The 20,934-nt window shown below is 45.7% G+C and overlaps 1 protein-coding gene across 6 annotated transcripts in view; it reads right to left on the bottom strand.

Annotated features, from left to right (window-relative positions):
* Positions 1 to 20,934, bottom strand: part of NRP2 (neuropilin 2) — a 122,060-nt gene that overhangs the window by 7,396 nt on the left and 93,730 nt on the right. For 4 of the 6 annotated variants that reach the window (XM_069578094.1, XM_069578093.1, XM_069578089.1 and 1 more), the window contains exon 16: positions 592 to 642. In XM_069578094.1, the coding sequence (XP_069434195.1) occupies positions 592 to 642 (51 nt within the window). Of the gene's footprint in view, positions 1 to 591; positions 643 to 14,489; positions 17,991 to 20,934 lie in introns of those variants that run through there. The other 2 variants (XM_069578091.1, XM_069578092.1) reach the window with 1 other exon arrangement.

The raw sequence follows: 20,934 nt of genomic DNA, 5'->3' as shown, positions 1-20,934 counted from the left end.
AAAGATATTACATCTGGGTGTTTGCTCAGCACCCCTCCAGTCAGGACTCCTGCTTCAGCCTCATGGAATATGTGTATTTGAAGTAGGAAAACAGAGCTTGGAATAAGTATGAAAAATGAGATAGGCAGTGAGGATGAGACCTAAATCCTGCAACGAGCCCCACCTTGGTTCCTGGAAGCCATGGAATCAGAAATCTCAGCAGGCCTGAAGGAATGTTCACACTGACAGTTATCCTCTAAGCCCTTTTTGGAAGTAGGTCAATGGGTTCAAGCAGTGACATGTATAGAGGAGCCTGGCTTTCACTTCTAAAGGGTTTATTCAGATTCGAAGTTCATCAGTGTCAAAAGTTGCCCAAAGTAAGGGACCTATTTCAGATTAGGCGGAAGAAACTCAATAAACTTTCTAACTCTCTAAATTTGACTTTGACAGAGAAATTGATGGCTTCTTCATTCCTCTCTGGATTCTTGTCACATATTTCTGGCTGATAGTTCTGAATTCTGGCCCTCCTATACCCTGGGCATTATTTTTGTTGATAGCTTTATAGCCAAACTTGACTTTCATGATTATCTTCTAAATCATAACAACACTTACCATCAATTTCATCCTCGTAGCCCTCTCTCCCGTGTATTTCTGGGATGTCCACTATAACAAGAAAGAAAATTGAAAAAAAAAATCAGTCATAACAGGTTCAAGCGGCTAAAAGGCAGAGATGCCACCTTGCTGAAAATGACTCGCCAGCATTGTGGGAAGCCAAAAAATCGCATCTGCTTCTAGATCATTTAGTACTGCACATTACTGGATCCGTCCCCCTTCAAATGACTTGACTTTACTTCCAACAACAACCGGAAGAATGGAAACAGTAAGAAAGGCCTTAAGTGCCCAGTAGATGCTCGCTTGTATCTCTATAACAACTGTTATGCACAACCAGTATAGGTCTGAGTCTTATCTAAGGCAACTTCTCTCCTGTCCTTCGTCAGCTGCATGACTGTGATGTTCATCTGGTATAACACACTGCCCCTCCTCATATGAATGCATCTAAGCGGACACAAAGTATAAAAGTTTCTCCTCTGGATTGCAACAAATGTAATTTAAGTAAGTCACATTTCACCATTATATGTTTTAGTGTATTTATAGAACTAGAATTGGAAAGAATGTTATAAGGCCTGTCCACCCCCACATATCCATGCTAATACTTCTCTCTTTCCTTCCCAGTCTATTTTTCCCATTGGCTTTCTTCACGGTTTAGAATAGATCAAACATAGGCACCCAACCTGACTCGCCCAGGCTTGAACAGAGCTAAGTAAATTTACTCCAAACTTTCTCCAGTATTATCGCTGTCTATCTTTTTCTTTTTTTATGATAATTTTTTTGGGGGAAGGGGGATAGCTAATACAGGTCTCTATTCACTTTGCTCTCCGTCTTATAGAAATCAGAGCCAATGGAAATTACTTGTCTAAAATGGTAAAATATTTAAAAAAGAGAATCAAATATGTGGTGAAGAACAGGGTCTTATCATTTCTTCCTGTCTTATGAGTTAATTATGCCTGTCCCGGCTATCAGGTCAAAGTGGCACCAGTGACTGTACGTGGCCCTTCAGAAATTTCATTCAGCTCAAAGTCAGGTGAGCTACCTTGATGTCAGCACTATAAATTTATATCCAAAAAAGTCAAGACTGAACACAAACTCAAGCTTCCAAAGAGCTAAACTATCAAACAAGAGGAACAAAAGGACTTCAGACCAGCCTGAACGTCTCCCTCATCCGCACAAAATCTCAGGGAAGATCTACTTGATCACGACCTGAACTGAGGATCGATCCATCACTGCCATGCTTGGCATTCAGTCTTTCCCTGGAGGCAGAGGTTTTCATCCTGTTAGAAGTCTTCCTCATTCCTGGCCAAAGTGCTAAAAGCACAGTCTCATCCTCTTCGTCACCATGAGGGATGCGGAAAACAAAATGCCAAGACCCCGCTGGAAAGGATGAATGCCATTGTGGCACCAATCCTCCATAAATCCAGCCTGTTCCTGGCACATTTGTAGCACAGCAACTAGTACCTGCAGGCCCCGCCAACTTCCGCACCTCAGTGCCCATCCCTGCATTATTCTCCAGGCCTCTACAATGCAGGCTGTGCCCTTGGAATGAAGATGGAGACATGAATCAACAGGAGGCAGGTGGTGTCTGTCACAGGGATCAAATCAGGCTCATGGAAATCAACCCAGAGGCTTAAAATAAAAAAATCTTACGAGAAAAACAAACATGGAAGGAAACCACCACATTTCTAACAATTAATCATTTTTATGGGATGCTTATATGTCTTAACACCTTCATGGTTAAAAGAAGCAGAACACTGGATAAGAAAGAATATGTGGATCAACCCAGGATGAAAACTGCAGGGCTCCTGCCAGTGACTTTCGGGCCAAATCCTGTTCTTGCTTTTAGGGATTCCATCTCTGCCAAGGATGTGACAGGTTTGGAGGCTAGAGTGCCATCTTGCTCCATCTCACACCCTCAGGGAAGAATTCTTAACACACTATTGATCACCAGCTGGAAAGGAGTGGATGTGGCATTGATCTTGGAGGAAAAAGGGTAAGAGGATGGTAATGACTATGAGAACATTTTGTCCCAGGAGATCATAGCCACTTGTCTCTGAGGGCAGAGGACTGGATGAGATGACCCTTCTCCCCCCAAGAATAGGTCCATTTTTAAGGTTCTATGAAATTGATTACCCAGATGTGACTCAGATTTCTGCACCTGTAGGATCAAAGGCTACTTCAGGTGAAGAACACTTTAGAGGCTTGACTTGGCTTTTTGCATAATCACTGCTCCCAGGAGTTTGGTGAGTGGGAAGGGGTCAAAAAAAGGATAAGTTAATCAACATTTTCAAAAGCGCATCTGTTCATGAAGGCTTAAAGAAAGAATGACACATTGGGGAAAACCCCAATAAAGGGAACGTTTGTACAAAAAGCAATTTACTTTGATAGCAATTTTCTCTAGTCCCCTTGCTAATATTCTTGATATCTGTGTTTGGTTAAGAGCTTTCTTTCTCAGAAGCCTCTTTGCTCTTCATGGACCACTTTCCTTTTCTGTTGAGGCCAAGAGAGAAATTCAGCCTGTTTCCTCAGAATGCTGGCAGGGTGTGTGGATGTCCACTGGGTCCCTGTAGTTCTAGTAAAGAAAAAGCAAGGGTAGGTTGGAGAGAGGAGGAGTGAGCCAGGAGCTCAAGGCAGAGACTGGAAGCAGCACCTTCCCAGGAAGGAGACATAACAGCCAGCAAATGGAGGCCTGGCTGGGGAAGAGAGGCTGAGCAGGGACCTGGAACTAAACTTTTTAAATGAGGACATTCCAGGACTCTTTTAGAATGCGTGTGTGTTTGTGAGTGGGTTGATGGAGACTGCAGTGAGCCCCACCTTTAAAAGAACACAGATCAGGAATGCATCTTACCACCCACACGACTTCCACTTTCAACCTTTGTGCTGATATGACCCTGCTTCCTTCTGGGCCCCTGTGTGGATTCAAGCTCAGGTCAGTCTGACTCCAAAACCTGAATTCTGACTCTTAGTACTGTACTCGGGCCAGAGAAGACCCTTCTCCTTCAATTCCTCCACCTGTGCACACAAGTTCTCTGGCTATGGGCAGAACAGTGCATTTCACCTATATCAGCCCTGTGTGTGCGTGTGCTCCATCACATTCGACTCTTTGTAGCCCTCCAGGCTCCTCTGTCCATGGGATTCTCCAGGCAAGAATACTGGAGTGGGTTGCCATTTCCTCCTCCAGGGGATCTTCCCTACCCAGGGATCAAACCCACGCCTCTTGCATTGGCAGATGTCTTCTTTATCACTGCACCGCCTGGGAAGACCATTCCAATAGAGAAGACAGTCTGCCTTGTCTTCATCCCAGGGGGCTGGATACAGTGTCCGGCTGTTTGCCTGCGTTGCTGGCTCACCACTTTGATGGGAACTCACCAAGATTTCTCATGAATGTGAGGATGTGGTGATCTGAAATTTGGGGCTTCATGTTTTTCATGATAGACCTTATCCAGAGAGGGAAGGTGGGCTTTCATTGTTCTTCATAGAGCAGTGTTCACTTACTGACTACCAGCCAATCAGCCAATTCTCATTAACAGGGTCGACTACGTGCCAGGGAACCATACAGAGGAGTTTGGAAAATGAAGATGTATGGGACCTGGTGTCTACAACCAAGGCCCTTCAGTGTGATTGGGAAGCAAGGACTCACCGTGCCAAAAGAGCACAAAAGAAAGGGGGCTGTTGTGGAGGGACCTCAAAGTGCTGATGGAGTTGGGGGCAGGGATTGGGCAAATGAGGGTGGGCCACTGCTGGGAAAAATGTGGGCGGACAGGGCAGTGGCTTTGGAATGGAGGCTGCTGCCAGGGGTGGGGAGGGGATGGGGAGTCCAGCTCCTTTCTCTGATAGGTATGGACGGTCTCAAACATGGCACCTGAGCCTTTAAGCTTGTACACTGATCTCTTGGTTTGGGGCATGAATTCATTTTTTTTAGATCCACTGAGGAATTCAAAGAGATTGCCTTGCCTGGTCACAGATCTCCTCCTTATATGTCCCTACATCAGAGTCACGTCCCTGCCCACCTCCCTGCACCAGCTACTGCAGACCAGCAGAGCAAGAGGAAGAAGAACTCATGAATGTCTGGAAGGTAGTTGAACAGAATTTTGAGAAACTGAGTGATTAGCCACTACTTAGAAAACAAACAAAAACCCAATTCAGGAAAACATGGTCATTTTCACATTGACATTGCATCTCAGGCCAGATGGTCCCCTTGTTTCCATTAGCATTGCAGAGAGGTGGGTTAGGTACCCAGTGAAGAGTGATTCAAGGTCTTACCTGTCTCCTATTATCCTGATTTTCCAGAACAAAAGACCCTATAGTGGCTAGTTACCAAGACATCCTCTGGACTGTTCAGCAATCCCCCTCCACCCAGGAAGAGTCGAATATTCTCCAGTATCCTTGTCACTAAATTGCAAAGGTACAGCACAAAAGAGGAACCGCCATACCGGTCATGAACTGAGCCTACTCTAGGGAGATGTGTATCTCCCAGAGGGGTTTGGAACACTGCCTGGCAGTGTAAGACCACACATGCCAGGCAGGGGAAATACCCCAGACACTCCAGCCTGCAAGTGGAAAATTCCCCCTGAGTGTGGTGTAGGTCTCAAACAAAAATGCTCTCTCTCATTTAGATTTTCCTTCCCAGTCTTCCTCTCTCTTCACACGCACACAGACACACACACACATTTTGCTCTCTCCCTCATCTTTTTCTTTCCTTTCCTAAATTAGGATCCTTTGGGGTTAGAATGTTTTTCTGCAGTTACAGAAAAATTTGACCTTCCCTTTCACTACATCTCTCATATGCTGTGGTCACTGCAAGTGTATTTCCATTGACATTATTCTGTTTAGTTTTTATATCAAAAAAACAGAGCTTCACAAGATCACTAAGAGAGTGAGGAGTCTGCCCCAAACCACTGGCTGCTTTTAGATAAATGGTTGAAGATCATCCCTGGGTCACTTGCACACTGATCAGGACACCAACATATGCTGGCTTTTCTCTGAAGAGTCTCTTCCAGGCCAGCTCCGAGCAGTGGCTTGAGAGGCCTGGTGGAAGCTGATGACAGATTGGCCACCCAGAACATGCAGTGGACACACTCAGGACTGCACCTGGAGGGGAGCACTTCGGGATAGGGAGGAGCCCCGGGCTGGGAGCACTGCCCTGGGAGCACTGCCCTGGGAGCAGACTGCCTGCTCATCAGAGTTCCACCACTCCACTCAGGTGTGGGGGCTAGGATGAGCCTCTAAGCACCCTGAGTCTCAGCTTGTTCCTCTGTACAGCAAGCACTTGTGTTCTCTCCTGCCCCCAAACCCTATCATCTTTACAGGAAGATAATGAGGAAAGCTACGACGGTCTTTCTGTTGAGGGCTGCCCAAAAAGGCCGATATTAGATAAGGCAGCTTCTACAGAAAAGAGCTCACTGCCCCAGTCTTTACCCCAGGTCTGTCCTCTTCTGGGTGCCTCCCACCTGAAGTCATCCATCTTAAGTTCTGCAGGGACGGAGAAGACCACGCAAAGGACAGGCGGGGGCAAGCTATGAGGTCTCGTGTTTCCAATACTTGCTCATTTGGCTTAGAAATCAATCCTGCTAACTGGCAGCTGAAGAACTGACAGATCGGGTAAATAGTGTTCCAAACTTGAAGACTCCACCTTAGCTAAGGTGGGGCTGATAAAACCTGGTGAGAAGCCACTGAAACCACATGTCCACTCAACCCATCAAACTGCAATCAGCTTTTAAAGCAAGGATCAAAGACATGCCTACACAGGAAATCACTGAAATCATTCATTTTCACAGGTACCAAGTGTCATCACTTCTATTCAAAGAGGAAGAAATTGAGGAAGGAGAGTAGAAAAATGCAAGAAGTCATTGAAGAGCTCAGCAGCAGATCTGAGAGTCAGCCACATTTTCGACACCTTGTTTAGGGCTGTGATTTATTTGGGATTAGCTCTTGGCCACTGAGAGTCCTTGTTGAGTTTGATTCCAAGTTCCTGAACCCCTCAGGTCAGTTAAATCACCGGACCATTCAAATGGGAGTAGCCTTCAGAAAATTCTCTCAGCCACTTTGTTTTGATCCCAGCAGGAGAAGCAACACTGTGATCTAAACAAATGAGGAATCATGAAGGACTAACAGATATTTCTTGGCTCTTCAATGTGTTTAATTTGATTTAATATTTAGTGTTGGCTGAAGGTTCCTACTCCCTACCACACTTAATTTCCCTAATTCAGTTTGTTCATCCCCAGTTGCCATAAGGAGCCAAAAGTTCAGATGCAGATCGAAATTTTGCCAAAACTCCTCCATTAGAGTCAGGCTACTTGAGAGCCCTTCATCCTGTGCTGGGTTTGGCTTGAGTTTAGAAACACCACCAGAAGATCCTTTATCATGGGTTTTTATCTCTTGAACTATAGCCAAATGTATGCAAAGTCATGGAAAAAAATTTTTTTTGCAGTTTTAAAATGGTTTCAAGCTGGAAAAGAAAAGGGGGCTTGATCTGTGATATTTAAGAAGACTTTGAACATGATTTTCAATTATTTTTAGTTGAATTATCAGAAGGAAACACTAAAAAGGATTGAAAAATAGACTATAATGAGAAGGTTGTGAAATGACCTAATAATACTTTGAAGTGTGGAGGCGGATGAGCAGCTGAGGCCAGAATGGCTCCACTGAGCCCCAACAATCTGCATGAAAATAAGAAAAAGAAGGCAGCCAGTAAAATGTTTAATTATAGACAGAGGCTTCATGATTGTGTAGGCTGGAAAAAACCCAGTAATGGTGATGGAGGAAAATTCTGGAATCTCTCCTTTGCTCTTGTTGTTGTTGTTCAGTTGTGTCTGACTCTTGGACCTGCAGCATGCCAGGCTTCCCTGATCTTCACTATCTGAGTTTGCTCAGACGCACGTCCATTGAGTCGATGATGCCATCCAACTATCTCATCCTCTGTCACCTCCGTTTCCTCCTACCTTCAATCTTTCCCAGCATCAGAGTCTTTTCCAATGAGCTGGCTCTTCACATCATGTGGCCAAAGTATTGGAGCTTCAGCTTCAGCATCAGCCCTTTCAATGAATGTTCAGGGTTGATTTCCTTTAGGATTGACTGGTTTGATCTTGTTGTCCAAAAGACTCTCAAGTCTTCTGTAGCACCACAGTTCAAAAGCATCAATTCTTCAGCACTCAGCCTTCCTTATAGTCCAACTCTCACATCCATACATGACTATTGGAAAAACCATAGGTTTGACTAGATGGACCTTTGTCGGCAAAGTGATGTCTCTGCTTTTTAATATGCTCTCTAGGTTTGTCATAGCTTTTCTTCCAAACATTCAAATGTCTTGTAATTTTGTGGCTGCAGTCACCATCTGCAGTGATTTTGGGGCCCAAGAAAAGAAAATTTGTCACTGTTTCCACTTTTTCCCCATCTATTTACCATGATGGGACCAGATGCCATGATCTTTGTTTTTTTGAATGTTAGGTTTTAAGCCAGCTCTTTCACTCTCCTCCTTTACCCTCATCAAGAGGCTCTTTAGCTACTCCTCACTTTCTTTGCTCTAGATCTTTGAAAAAATTAGAGATGTTCTTCATTACTGTAAGTGGAAGCCCCGACTTTAGGTTTGGTCTCTTGCATAAATGCAACTGAGCTTCCCAGATAGCACTAATGGTCAAGAACCTGCCTGTCAATGCAGGAGACATAAGAGAGGTGGGTCCAATCCTGGAGTCAGGAAGGTACCTTGGAGGAGAGCATGGCAACCCATTCCTGTATTCTTGCTTGGAGAATCCCATGGACAGAGGAGGCTGGTGGGATACAGTCCATAGGGTTGCACAAAATCAGATGACTGAAGCGACTTTGCACGCACGCATGCACATGAGAGATCGGACATGCTTTCCTGGTGGGAGGCCTTGGTGGAGGGAGGTAAAGAAAGTATAAGGATGCCAGAGGATAAGAAAAGGGCCACCAAGAGAAGGGGAAGATGGACTTCCCTGGTGGTCCAGTGGTTAAGAATCCATCTGTCAATGCAGGGGACATGAGTTCAGTCCCTGATCCAGGAAGATTCTACCAGATTTGAAGCAACTAACCCCGTCACCCCGACCACCGAAGCCTCAGTGCCTGGAGCCTGTGCTCTGCAACAGGAGAAGCCTCTGCAACGAGTAGCCCGTGCACTGCAATGAAGAGTAGCCCTTGCTTGCCGCAACTAGAGAAAAGCCCTCACAGCCCTCAGTGCAGCCAAAAAAACAAATAAATAAAAAAATACATTAAGAAAGCAGAGACAGGAGAGGTGCAGAAGGGGAACAGTGGGGGCTAAAGATGAACCACACTCAATACAATTGTGCATAGGTCAGTGGGGACAGGTCCTCCTTGAGGAAGGAGGTTTTAGAGCCAGGGGTTTAGAGCCAGGAAGCTTTGACAGCGGTGCAGGCTAAGGCTTCCCATAGACAGCATCATGGGGCTTGTGCTCCTGGTCTTCAGTTGGCTGAGGCGGATGAAGCATCATGGGGCTCCTTGGACTCCCCCACATCCGCTCCTGTCTAGGTCCTAGTGGCTATACTTCCACCTCAGTACCAGCTTCCCAGTAAAGAACCTGCCTGTCAATGCAGGAGACATACGAGATGGGAGTTCCATCCCTAGGTGGGGAAGATTGCCGCAGAAGGGAATAGCTACCTACTATAGCATTCTTCCCCGGTTGCTCAGATGGTAAAGCGTCTGCCTACAAAGCGGGAGACCTGGGTTCGATCCCTGGGTTGGGAAGATCTCCTGGAGAAGGAAATGGCAACCCACTCCAGTATTCTTGCCTGGAAAATCCCATGGACAGAGGAACCTGGTAGGCTATAGTCCATGGGGTTGCAAAGAGTTGGATCCGACTGAGTGACATTTACTACTACTATAGCCTTCTTGCTTGGAAAATCCCATGGACAGAGGAGCCAGGTGGGGTCACAAAGAGTCCACACGACTGACGCGACTTAGCACACAGCACACACACCAGCTGTCACGAGTGCCCTAGAAAGCGACGAGGAAGACGACGCATCCCCCAAGGTTCTTATGTCCCTTCTCCCAGCCCCTTGGTGGCAGTAGGGAGACGCAAAGAGAAGAAAAGTTTAACAGACTGTGCTGAAATGAGCCTCGGTAACCAGCAGGCTGACTGAGAACAGGGCTTTGGTCAAGGCCACCTCAGGTTCAAAGCTTTCTCTGCATTCCCTTCATTACCGGAGTTGGTCACTCTCTAGCGAGTTCCAGAGGACTCCAGTTCAGCGTCCAGTTAATGAGTCCTGCCGCCTGAGAAAGAAATTGCTGCTATTGAAAGCCAGACCTGGAGCCCTATCATTCCTCTTCCGGATGGGTACATCAGTTAATGATACTACAAGGGTTCAGTTTTGCACAATTACACACAGAAGACAAAACAAGCTTGTGGCGTGTGTGTGTGTGTGTGTGGTGACATAGCTCTAGCTCACCCACATCTCATTCTTGTGCTGCTCCCCCCAACTGAGCCATCAAAAGTTATACTCCACCCTATCCCCACCTCCTGCAAAGAATTATACCCTAGCCTCATGCCCAAGAGGCAGCAGTCCTGGATTTTTGGCAAGTTGGAGAAAGCACAAAGATCTTCTGTATGGCTGTCACACTATCCATTATGCTCAGTCACACCACTATGACTGCTTGGTCTAAGCGCACAGTAGAAATCAGGGTAACATCTCTTAAAAGAAATGGTGTTTGGGACTAATGGCTCTCTTGGCTTCTCTTCTGCTTGCCATTCCTTACTGGAGCCACTTGGGGCTAGTAGCTTCACCTGCACATTGAAACCTCCCACTGGAAAAACCACCTCATCTACTCCCCTTCCTCAGGTCACAGTAGCCCTGAAGCTCCTCAGAAAGGAGCTGGGTGCATCCTTCCAGCTGGGTAAGCCTGCTCCTCTCAGGGCTGTGGTCATGGTGGGAGCCTCAGGTACAAGGTCCCAAAGACTGGGGACTTTCCATTGGCATGTGGCTGGCTTGTGGCCGTTGGAATATTTTTGTCTGTAGCACAATACTGCGCACTGACCTTAAAGAATGTTTTTCACATGAATTTTTTAGTAGAAAACATAAATAAATAACAGCGAGGCACAGCACAGTCACTCTTTGAAGAAACCAAGTGGAACTCATTAATCATGGAGAACAGGGCTCTGTCTGCTGAACTCAGGGATAGAATTAACTCCCAGGGCACAGTGGCCACAGTTCCAGCGAGCTGCGACTTGTAGCCAGGCTCACACTCTCCACAAATGGGCACTGAAAAAGTCCCTGCAATTAAGATTTCCTTCAGTTAAAAGTGTCCTAAAGTTTTCCCCTGCAAGCACTCCCCCTAATTTAGAGAGACAGACCCAGAGATTATGTGGCTTGTGCGCATGATAGGGGATATAAGGCAGGCTGTCCACTAGTTTGTTAGCCTCTCAGATGGAGGCAGGTTCATTCTAAAAGGTAGACTCCAGGCTTCCAAGGCATCTATTATAAAGTGTAAACAGGCACACCACTTGACCCACATATTCTATTCCAGAGAAACGTGAACAAAGAGGCAACTGTAAGGATGTTCATTACAGTGCTGTTTATCATTGTTTAAGAAAAACTAGACACAACCTGAATTCCCACCAGCAGGGAAGCAGTTAATAAACTATGGTACATCCACATGATACAAAATGCTGGACGATATTTAAAAAGAATTGTGTAAGCCTGTCGGCATGCAACAAAGTAGCCCCAAGACTTTGTCAAATGAAAAGAAGCACATTATCCAGCCAAGGGATCCAATGCTGATACTGTTTACACAAAACCAAAGCAAACTGCATAATTAGACATGAACATATACATTTGTAAAGGTATAAAACAAGTCCTGAAGTTACATACCTTGAACAATTTCTCATGGTTCCCTCTGGGAGGGGAGTGGGACTGGTTAACAATGAAATGAACTTTTTAAAAAAACGATTTGCAGTTTTTGAGGCTATAGCCATGAATAACTCACAAGTTGAAAAGAAATGAAAGGAAGCCTAGTCAGATACCATCCTAAAGTTTCCCCCAATGACCTTCTTCAGTATCAATAACCACTCTGGCCATGAGCCTCCAAGAATAGGTGTTTTCTCCACTCAATGACCAGTCCTGCCTCCGGCATGTCTGTTGCTGACTCTTCAAATGACCTTTCCTATTTCTTGGCTTGATGCCCATGGGACTGTAGTTTTATTGGGAGCTTGGAGTTCAGCGACAGCAAAGCCCAGGAACAACTATTTTATTGGAAAGAGAGTAGAAGGACTCTGAGTCTCTTGCCCACTGGCCTTGGGTCAAGAATGGTTTCTGCTGTTTGCCCTGAAGCACCAAGATCATGCATTGTGCCAAGCAGAAACCATACTAAGAGGGGGTCTGCTTTTTGGCAAGTGCCCAAATCATGTATCCATTCCAGGCTTAGGTTTGGGGCCAAAAGGAACTCCTTCCTCCACACAGTGCAAACGTAGCCTGGCTGTGGCCTGTGGCCCGATGCCTTCTGAGGGTCCAGGTGTCTGACGATATCTAACCTGAAGACATACTCCAGTGCACTTGGTCTGTGTCAGGCTTCATTAAATCCTACACGATTCCTAGCTCTTAGTTTATTTATATAAGGCGATCTTTCCCCTGCCGATCATAAGGCCATCAGCTGGTGCTTCCCCTCTCCCCTCCTTTTCCTCTGGTTGGCTTTGTTTTGTGTTTTCTTTGGGCCGTCACTGAAATGGATGAAAGGCAAATTACAGCTGCAAGAGCCCCAGTGATGTGCACAAAGAGAAAACAAGCCGCACCTACAGATCTGAAGTTTGGCTCAGATGCGGAGATCACAAAGCGGACAAATTAAAACTTAAAAATGAAGCTCTTTTCATCAGAGACAATAGAAAGGCCAACAACGTTTGTGCCAAACAACTGCACAGTCTGTGAAGAGAGGTGATGAAAACAGACCCAGGGCCATAGTTGACTGGCCAGGCTGCGGGTATCTGGGCTAGGAGGGCTTCAACCGCAAGAATGCACATTTAAACCATCATAAAGGGCCAGGTAGGAGCCAAGACAGACCCTACTAGGCCTTGACATCTGGTGTTTATGATCCATGGAAACACAATTTCTGTAACATTTATGCTTGGGTTAGGTCTGAAATACCATACTGATAACAGTGCTGTGTTTGACGCCTAAGATCAGAATCGTAACAGTCTCTGCTCTTTTGGGGAAGAGAAAGAATGTGTATAGAATAAGCCTTGGGATCAGAACCAAGGCAGGAAAAGCAATGATGAAATTCTCAAAGGTGGCTGCAAAAACAGTAATGCTAATTAAGCATACATGATGGCTAATTTAATTCACTGGCAAATCTGGTCCCAGGCCAGCTTATGAAAATGTTGACTGAGCCTGACTCTTTGTTGGAAATAAATGCTTCTGAGATGCTTTCATTTTCATCCTTTGCTAATAGCAGCAAATGGCTTTAAGGATAGCCAACTGCTACGTGGACAAAATGGGTCATGATGCTCGTCGTTAGAGGAAAAAACAAGGCTCTGCTCATGGACACTCAACTCTATTCTCCTGCAGAGGACAGACAGTGACATCTCTAGTGAGCCAGCTGTAGCGACTGCAGATCTGAAAACCCAGAAGCCTGTTTTCTTTAGCACCACTTGGGCAGGTTGATAGCTGTAAAAAGCAATTCTTCCTGGCTCTAGCTTTAGAAAGGAAGAAAAGCAGGATCCTGGCAGAAACAGGCTCTTTTGGACCTGCTTCTTTCCTTGGGGGCCATTAGGAACGTTCTCAGACTCTGAGGAAGGGTTTGGGGTTGATACTTTTAATAGACTCCACAAATATAGGGGGGTGGAAAATTCTTCCATCATCACTTTTGACCACCATCTAGAAACACTGAATTGCTGTGAGGCTGTCTTTCCTTTATCTTTTTTTTTCCTTTCCCCTAACAACTCTCTGATAAAATATTTTATATAACTATGTCACTAAATATGGCCTTCCACAATGGTTCAGTGGGTAAAGAATCTGCCTGCACTGTAGAAGACACAGGTTCGATCCCTGGGTCAGGAAGATCCCTTGGAGATGGGAATGGCAACCCACTCCAGCATTCTTGCCTGGAAAATCCCACAGACAGAGAAGCCCAGTGGGCAACAGTCCACGGGATGCGGTTGCAAAGAGTCGGACACGACTGAGCACATAAACTCATAGCCATAATTCATGTTTCTAAATACTCAATAAAGAGAACCAAATACTCATCAAATACTTATGAAAAGATCTGGCTCTTCAAGTAAGTCTCCCCAAGTTCCTCTCCTCAAAATTTTTGTAGAATATTCCTTTTATAAAATGTTCCACCATGATATTTCCAGGTTCCCAGTAATCATATAATTATCTTCATTAGTTGCTCCCAAGTCTGGAATATCTTTGAGCCTTGAACATACTGTAAGTTTCCGTTTGGTCTGGGAAAGTGCTCATAAATTGGGGATCGACGTCCCCGTGGAAGTAATAATTTGGTAGGCAAGGGGTAAGATATTGCCACTTCTTCTCCAAAGGAAACTATCTGTCTCTGCAGAGCTGAGAACATGATTCAGCTTTGCTGGTCCCAGCCCCTGGGGCCTTTTGAAAGTAGAGTCCCATCTCCAGGGATTTGCCATCAAGAGAAATTTTGTGGAATCACATGGAGTAATTTAGCACTTAGCAACTTTTGCAAAATCCCACACCAATCATAAAAGCTGGCTCAGCTGCACAAATTGGATAAAACTCCTAACAAGCAGCAGTAATAAAAATAAAAGAAGGAGATGTTGGCATTCAGCTTCAAGGAGAAAACCCACCTATTTCCCACAGAAATGCCCTCTAGCTCAGAAGGTGATGTATAAACTTTGCAAACATCAGTTTGTTCAAAGCCTACACCTGAACTTTGTTCTCATAAGCCAAGGTGAAAAAAAAAAACAGATGTTTGTATAAAAATATCATCATTTTATTACATTCCACACAATACATTTTCAAATAGTTTTCAACGTCCACAAGGTATTTTGACACACAGGCAACTGAGCAATGCAAGAGATGTCACAGTTATAGGGCAAGGGGATAAGAATAGGAAGTAAAAATCTTTAAGTTTTCTTGTTTTGCTGTTGTTCTTTGGTAATTTTCGATAATTTAGGTGTTTACTTGCCTGCTAGCTTCATTTTTAAAGATGCAGTCTTCTTAAAGATGGGGTATCAACCTCAGAAATATTACTGGATTTCCTATCCTATTCTGGCTTTAATCCCAATAATGTGGGACAGGGGAAAAGATAATTTACTTTCAGCATTCTGTTTTGTCAATGGCAATGCTATGATCCTGTTTTTCTTTCTTCTGCTTTCACAGGCAATTAAGGGATAGCAATTGCTAGCATAATACCAAGAAAGGGATTTTTTTCACCCCCAGAGATAAGGGTTTCCCTCCTGGAACTGTTAACATGAAAGCTCTACTAAGGCAAAAACTTTACCAGCCCGAGCTAGACCTTCCTTTCATTCTTTTTTTTTTTTTAAATAGTTGCTATCACCACTTTGTCTTCTGAGAAGCAACTCTAAACATGCATGCATGCATTCACCTGTCCAGTCTATTATTTTTTTAGAAGAAAGGGACCCTTCCCTTCCTCCATGAAATACAGAATTTTGCTTTTTAAAGCTGCAAGGCATGACATTACAGAAGAGCTGCCCTTTTAGCATAGTACATAGTACCTGGATAATACTATGAAAGTTGCTGGGGCCGAGAGAGTGGAGAGAGACACAGAGAGAGAGAGAGACAGAGAGGGATGTGATATCCCCAGCTGAAGTGCATTATGGGATTCACAGAGACTTGAGCAGTCTCATGAGCAGTCTCATATTCCCAATGACAGCATGTACATAAAGATGACGCCACCATGGGGCATCAGATAAAGATACAGCAAATTCACAAAGTTGCTGTCATCTTCTTTTAGAGAAGGGAAATCCTCATGGGTGTACGGTAACTCAGTTGCTACACTGGCCAGACTTCCCAGGTGTAATTTCCCGACACCATGCTTCCATGGGGTGCCTATAGGGATGTCAATCATTTCAAGGGAACGCCTGGCCCCAGACACATCACTGGATACAGACACCTGAGATAAAAAGCCCTCAGTGATGGGCATGAAAGTCATCGTAAGGTATCCATGGTATCCTGCCACCCCTCCTCTCTCTCCCCCTCTTTCTTTCTCCATCTTCAGCTGGGGTAAGACACTTCTTGAAATCTCAAGGTAGCTCATGCTCTAGCCTTTCATCTTCTTTTCTTGGCAGGGCTGCTGTGGTTGAGACAGACTAGCTCTTTGAAATAAGAGTAAGAGTGGGAGAGCACCATTCTTTCAGGAGGATGAAACAAACCAGATGCGAAGGTTGAGTGTGCGTTTGTTGGAGGGACCTATGTGAATATTCCAAAAGAATGCTAAGTCTCTCTCCCACAAGCAGCTAAAAAAATCATTAGTATTTTGTTCTCAGAAGGTACCTGCAGGCTTTCAGCCCAGGCAACCATCTTTGGAGAGAATCTTACACTTCCCCAGTGGATTCCTAGCAGGAAGGTGAGAAATAAACACCCCCAAGCCTAAGCCCCAGTACACTGAGAATCTCGTTAAAATATGCATTTTCTATCCATGAAATTGGCTTCATTATTGAATCTATCCTTCGTACAATATCATTACGCAATTTATCTCTAACATCCCTCTCCCTGCGTTGCTCAGAGAGGACAAATGGGCAGCAACGGATTTATCTTCCTTATACCTTCTGACGAAGCAGTAACATCTGGAAATGCCAGGCCAGCCTATGAGGGTGTATTTACCAGATGCCATGAATGCTTTAAGGGGTAGCACATTAGTACATTTAAACAAATGGTAACTTTTTATTCTCTCATAATATTCAAATAAATCAGGGGAACAGCCTTATATTTTAGTGGCTATAGATTCAGGCACACATTAACACCATGAAAGGAAAGCAAATGATCCCCTTTCCCCCATATTTTACAAATGCTATTAACCATGATCCATATGATACCAAAGAATACACTTTTAAAACCTTCTTACTCCACCCCACCCCCCCACTGGGCAGAATGAACCCCCTGGGGTGAGGGTTTCTGTTTTTAGACAACATTTCAATCCTTCCTTCTCCACCTCCTCCTGCTCTCAACAGGCTACTGCTTTTCATACATCAGTCTCAGAATGATTATTCTCTATGACTTATTCCAAGATTGGACTTAACTGATAAAAGCTAAACATTCATTATGAGCTTCTCTCTTATAAGGCAACATGAGACAAATTTGCTTCAGGGCTGGAAGTAAGGGATGGTTCCACAGGCACCCAATGGCTGTTACTGTGTAACTTCAGAGACATCCCAGACGGGACTAGCTAGGAGTCATGTCTGGTCTGAGTGCAGTGGGGAACCTTCCTCTTGGGTCAGGTGGGTGGGGCCTGGGGACAGGGATGGGAGGGGCCACATTTCTTCTCATGTGGCCTCTAGTTTTAGGTACCTGGAGATGACAATGGTAAGCCAACAGAAATCCAGCCAGAGCTAGATAAGGCAACAAAAAGCTTCAATCTCTTCTCCAAGTAAACAGAACTAGTACAGTATATTATTTTCTGGAACATGTACCCCGGGAGAAGTAACACAAGAGTTAAAGGGGGCCCTCTCTGAATACACTCACACACTGCCCCCCCCCGCCCCCCAATGAGCCAGTCTCTCTCTCACACCCACGCACACACAGAGCTATTCACAGGCGCAAATGTATACTATGTACAAACACACAGATCCGGGTTTCCCCTCAAGTCTCCTGGCAGACTGCCCACCAGAGAGGAGGGATGGGCTAAGGCAAGGGGAAGAAATAAGGAACCAGTCTCTGGAAGGAAACCAGCTGAGCCGTGAGTTGTGAGGTGCTTAGGGGCGTGTCTCTTCTCGTATTCCCAAGATGCAGCATTGTAGAGTTGGGGTTGGGCGGTTTGGAATCAACAAAAGGAAAACAAACAAAAGAACCCGAGGAGAATGGTCGGGATGGATACGAGCGCACAGGGTTTGGGCCCAGAGACAGAGATGTCTGAGCGTTCACACAGAGACTAGGCGAGGAGGAAAAAGTGCAAAATCGAGGCAACGTGTTTGCAGTCTTTCTTGTTTGGGTGCGGTCCTTGCTTCGGCCCTCAGCAGTGCGAGCTGCCGTCTTGCTCTAGCTTAATGGTTAGGGTGGGTTCCACGGCCAGAGGGGCCCCGTTGGTGTAGTGGGAGGTTTTGTAGGTGATGGAGTGATCAGTCTTCTTGGCCGCATAGCGGAACCGGTGGTAATGGAGCACCAGGGCCAGCGCGACGGAGACCAGCACCAGCACCGCACCCCCGGCGGCCATAACGTAATACCAGTAGGCTGGGATGGGCTGCACGAGCACCGTGTCCACTGTGGGCTCGGTCCCCGGTAGGAGGGTGCCCCCTGGTGGAGAGACACAGAAGAGTGTTGCTAGGCTGAGAGCATGCAGACTAATCCAAAAATTAATTTAAAAAAAGAAAAGAAACACATGCTTTGGAGTGGATAGGGAAGGGGACAGGGGAACAAGATGGTACTGAGTATTTAGGGTGGGCCAAGCACTTTTCAGTGATTGATATTACTTCCTACTTACAACCCTATCAGGTAGGTACTCTCAGACCCATTTTACAGATGAGGAAACAGAGGCTCAGAGAGGTTAAATGAATGGTCATACAGCAAGTAAGTGGTAACTACTGTATTCAACCAAGAACTGTATGATTCCAAAACTCTTTTCTTCTTTCTGTTAAACTACAATACTCTATAATAGGTAGAAGCATTATGATTCTCTCTCTCTCTCTCTCTCTCTCTCTCACACACACACACACACACACACACACACACACAGGAATACATGCAAGTGATGTTAAAATGACTTCTGGGATTCCATAGGACTGATTCTCCAAATGGGTGGAAATAACAATATTTGGTCAGGCTGGCCAGCATTCTCAAACAATGTATTAATTAGGCTGGCTAGACTTGAAGGGGAATTCCACTTTGGTTTGCCAAGGCTTCCATGCCCACTGAAATCAGCCTGGTCTTGTCTAAACAGGTCAATTACCACTGTCAAGCAATGACTAACACATCTTCATTTTTTAATTGAATGGAGGATTTAAAAAGCGGATTGGAAGGATGTTGCAACCAAAAAATGTGGGTGCAAAATGATCGTAGGTATGTGAGAGAGACAGTGAATGAGTGAGAGCAGAGGGAGGGAGAACATTCTAATCACGGAAAAGACAGAGGATGGAAGAGAAGCTAGCAGAGGATTTACAAGGCAACCACATTCACTGGCCAGCCTCTGGTTGCCATGGAGATGATGTCGTAGATTTAAGCCCAGGGTAACTCTGGGGAAAGACTGGCTGGAGTCCCATTTAATGCAAAACAGTGCTACAACTCGATTCTCCCAACGATTTACATCAAATGAGAATCTGGCCCAAATGGGACTAGGAGCTTTTGAGCTTGCCAAAACCAGACATGATCTTTACTTCTGAAAAATGATGTATGCTTAACCTATGAAAAATTCCTCCCTAGCTGCTTACATCAAGTAGAGGTGGCCAGAAAGATGTGTGCTCTCTATCCGTGGAATATCCCAGGTGGGAGCCACAGTGGTGGGGAGGAGATGCTGCTGCCTTCTCCTCGTACCGTTGGTCCTACCCTGTGGGTGTATCTCTGCTCAAGACGCAGACAAAGCTCATTGATATTTTCATGCCTCCCTCACAAGACGTGGAGCTCCTCAAGCAGAAGCACTTGCTCTCATCCTGGTTTCTACCTCAGGGTATGTATGCACCAAGAAGGCTCTCCATAAATGCCTGTGATTAAAAGACTGAACTGAGGTGAAGACTCCTATTTCTGAGTCAGTGTTTGCCGACTCCTGCAGCCTGAACCCCGGAGCACCTCTCTTTGATTTGGGAGATAGCTGAGGGGTGAATCAGATCTTCTGAGGCCTTCTCAGAAGTGTTAGAAAAATGAGAGCATTTTTCTTGGAAAATCTTTCAGAGCCTGTTCACTTTTCCAGCTCTTAATCATTGACTCCTCTAGTTTTAGGGAATTCCCTTGTGCTAGGGTACAGGGTTCGTTGGTGTCTCTGAGCCCATCGGAAGTGCCACAGGGTTGGGAGGAGCTATGACAAGAATGTGTCACCAGCATACACCCTGGCAGCTGCGGCCGCCACCCCTGGGGTGGAAAGGATCCCAGAACCCCAGGGTCACCACCACGCCCCTTTTACGCTGTCTTCTTCCTTAGCACCTCCTCTATTTGTGTTCACTCCCAAGACCATTTCCGCCTTTTAACACTTTGATTACTGTAGCTGAGAAAGCTCCTTCCCTCCAGCCCTCCTTCCCCCCCTCCCTCCCTCCCTCTTTTTGTGACTGTATTGAAAATTAGGCACAGAAACAGAAAGGGAAAGCAAGGCACTGAACACAGCTCCTTGAAGTGGCCAGCTCGTGAGTCACAGGGACGTGGTGTCAACTCATTATGCAGGTCACCAAGAGGATCTGCTGCCTGGCAACCATCCTGCTGCTGGCTTTTCATGTGGGCTCAGAAGAACGCACGAGAAACAACAAAGTGTGCAGAGATGGACTCCAGGTTCCTCCGGGCCACCTGCCTCTCCCCAAAGGGTGTCCTCGGGTCTGCCTCTGATTTCCATTTGGCTCCACAGTGAGACCCACCCTCTAATGAGGCCGCAGCTCAGCCATGAGGGGAAAGGAAGGCGATACGCCCACAGGGATGAACTCCCGCTCTGAAGCGCCTGACCAGAACCCCAAAGCAGAAGCACTCATTTTTGTCAAAAGCGTGAAACAGTCACAACTGCTCTCGTCCCCACCGTCACCACACAGTCTCACTTCAAAAAGCTGCTTTCCTTCAGCCACAATGCTGGTTCTCAACACTAAATACACTGCCTCATCTCCCACCCCCAGGGCTCAACACGCTGGGGCTGAGGCCTTCTTCACTCGACTCCCGAAATATTGCTTATGATAGCCACAAAGCTGGGGCACGGTGGGGAGGATCTAGGGGACAGTAGAGAACCCGCCTGCCAAAGATAGAGACAGAAGAGACTCAGGTTCAATCCCTGGGTTGGGAAGATCCCCTGGAGGAGGAAATAGCAACCCACTCCAGTATTCTTGCCTGGAGAATCCCATGGACAGAGGAGCTTGGTGAACAGTCCATGGAAGTTGCATAGAGTCAGACATGACTCTGGAGAAGTCATGTTATGTGGGTTACAGATTCAGAATCAGAGCTAGATCCCCGGCCTCAGGTTCTGCTCTGCTCTGGAAGACAAACTCCACTTTCTCATAAAACCTTCCTCCCATTTCCTGCTAATACTCCCCTCCCCAGAAATGATCACCATGTAGAA

Source organism: Ovis canadensis, chromosome 2 (assembly GCF_042477335.2).
Source record: "Ovis canadensis isolate MfBH-ARS-UI-01 breed Bighorn chromosome 2, ARS-UI_OviCan_v2, whole genome shotgun sequence".
NCBI lineage: Eukaryota > Metazoa > Chordata > Mammalia > Artiodactyla > Bovidae > Ovis > Ovis canadensis.
This window is presented reverse-complemented; position numbering and strand designations above follow the sequence as displayed.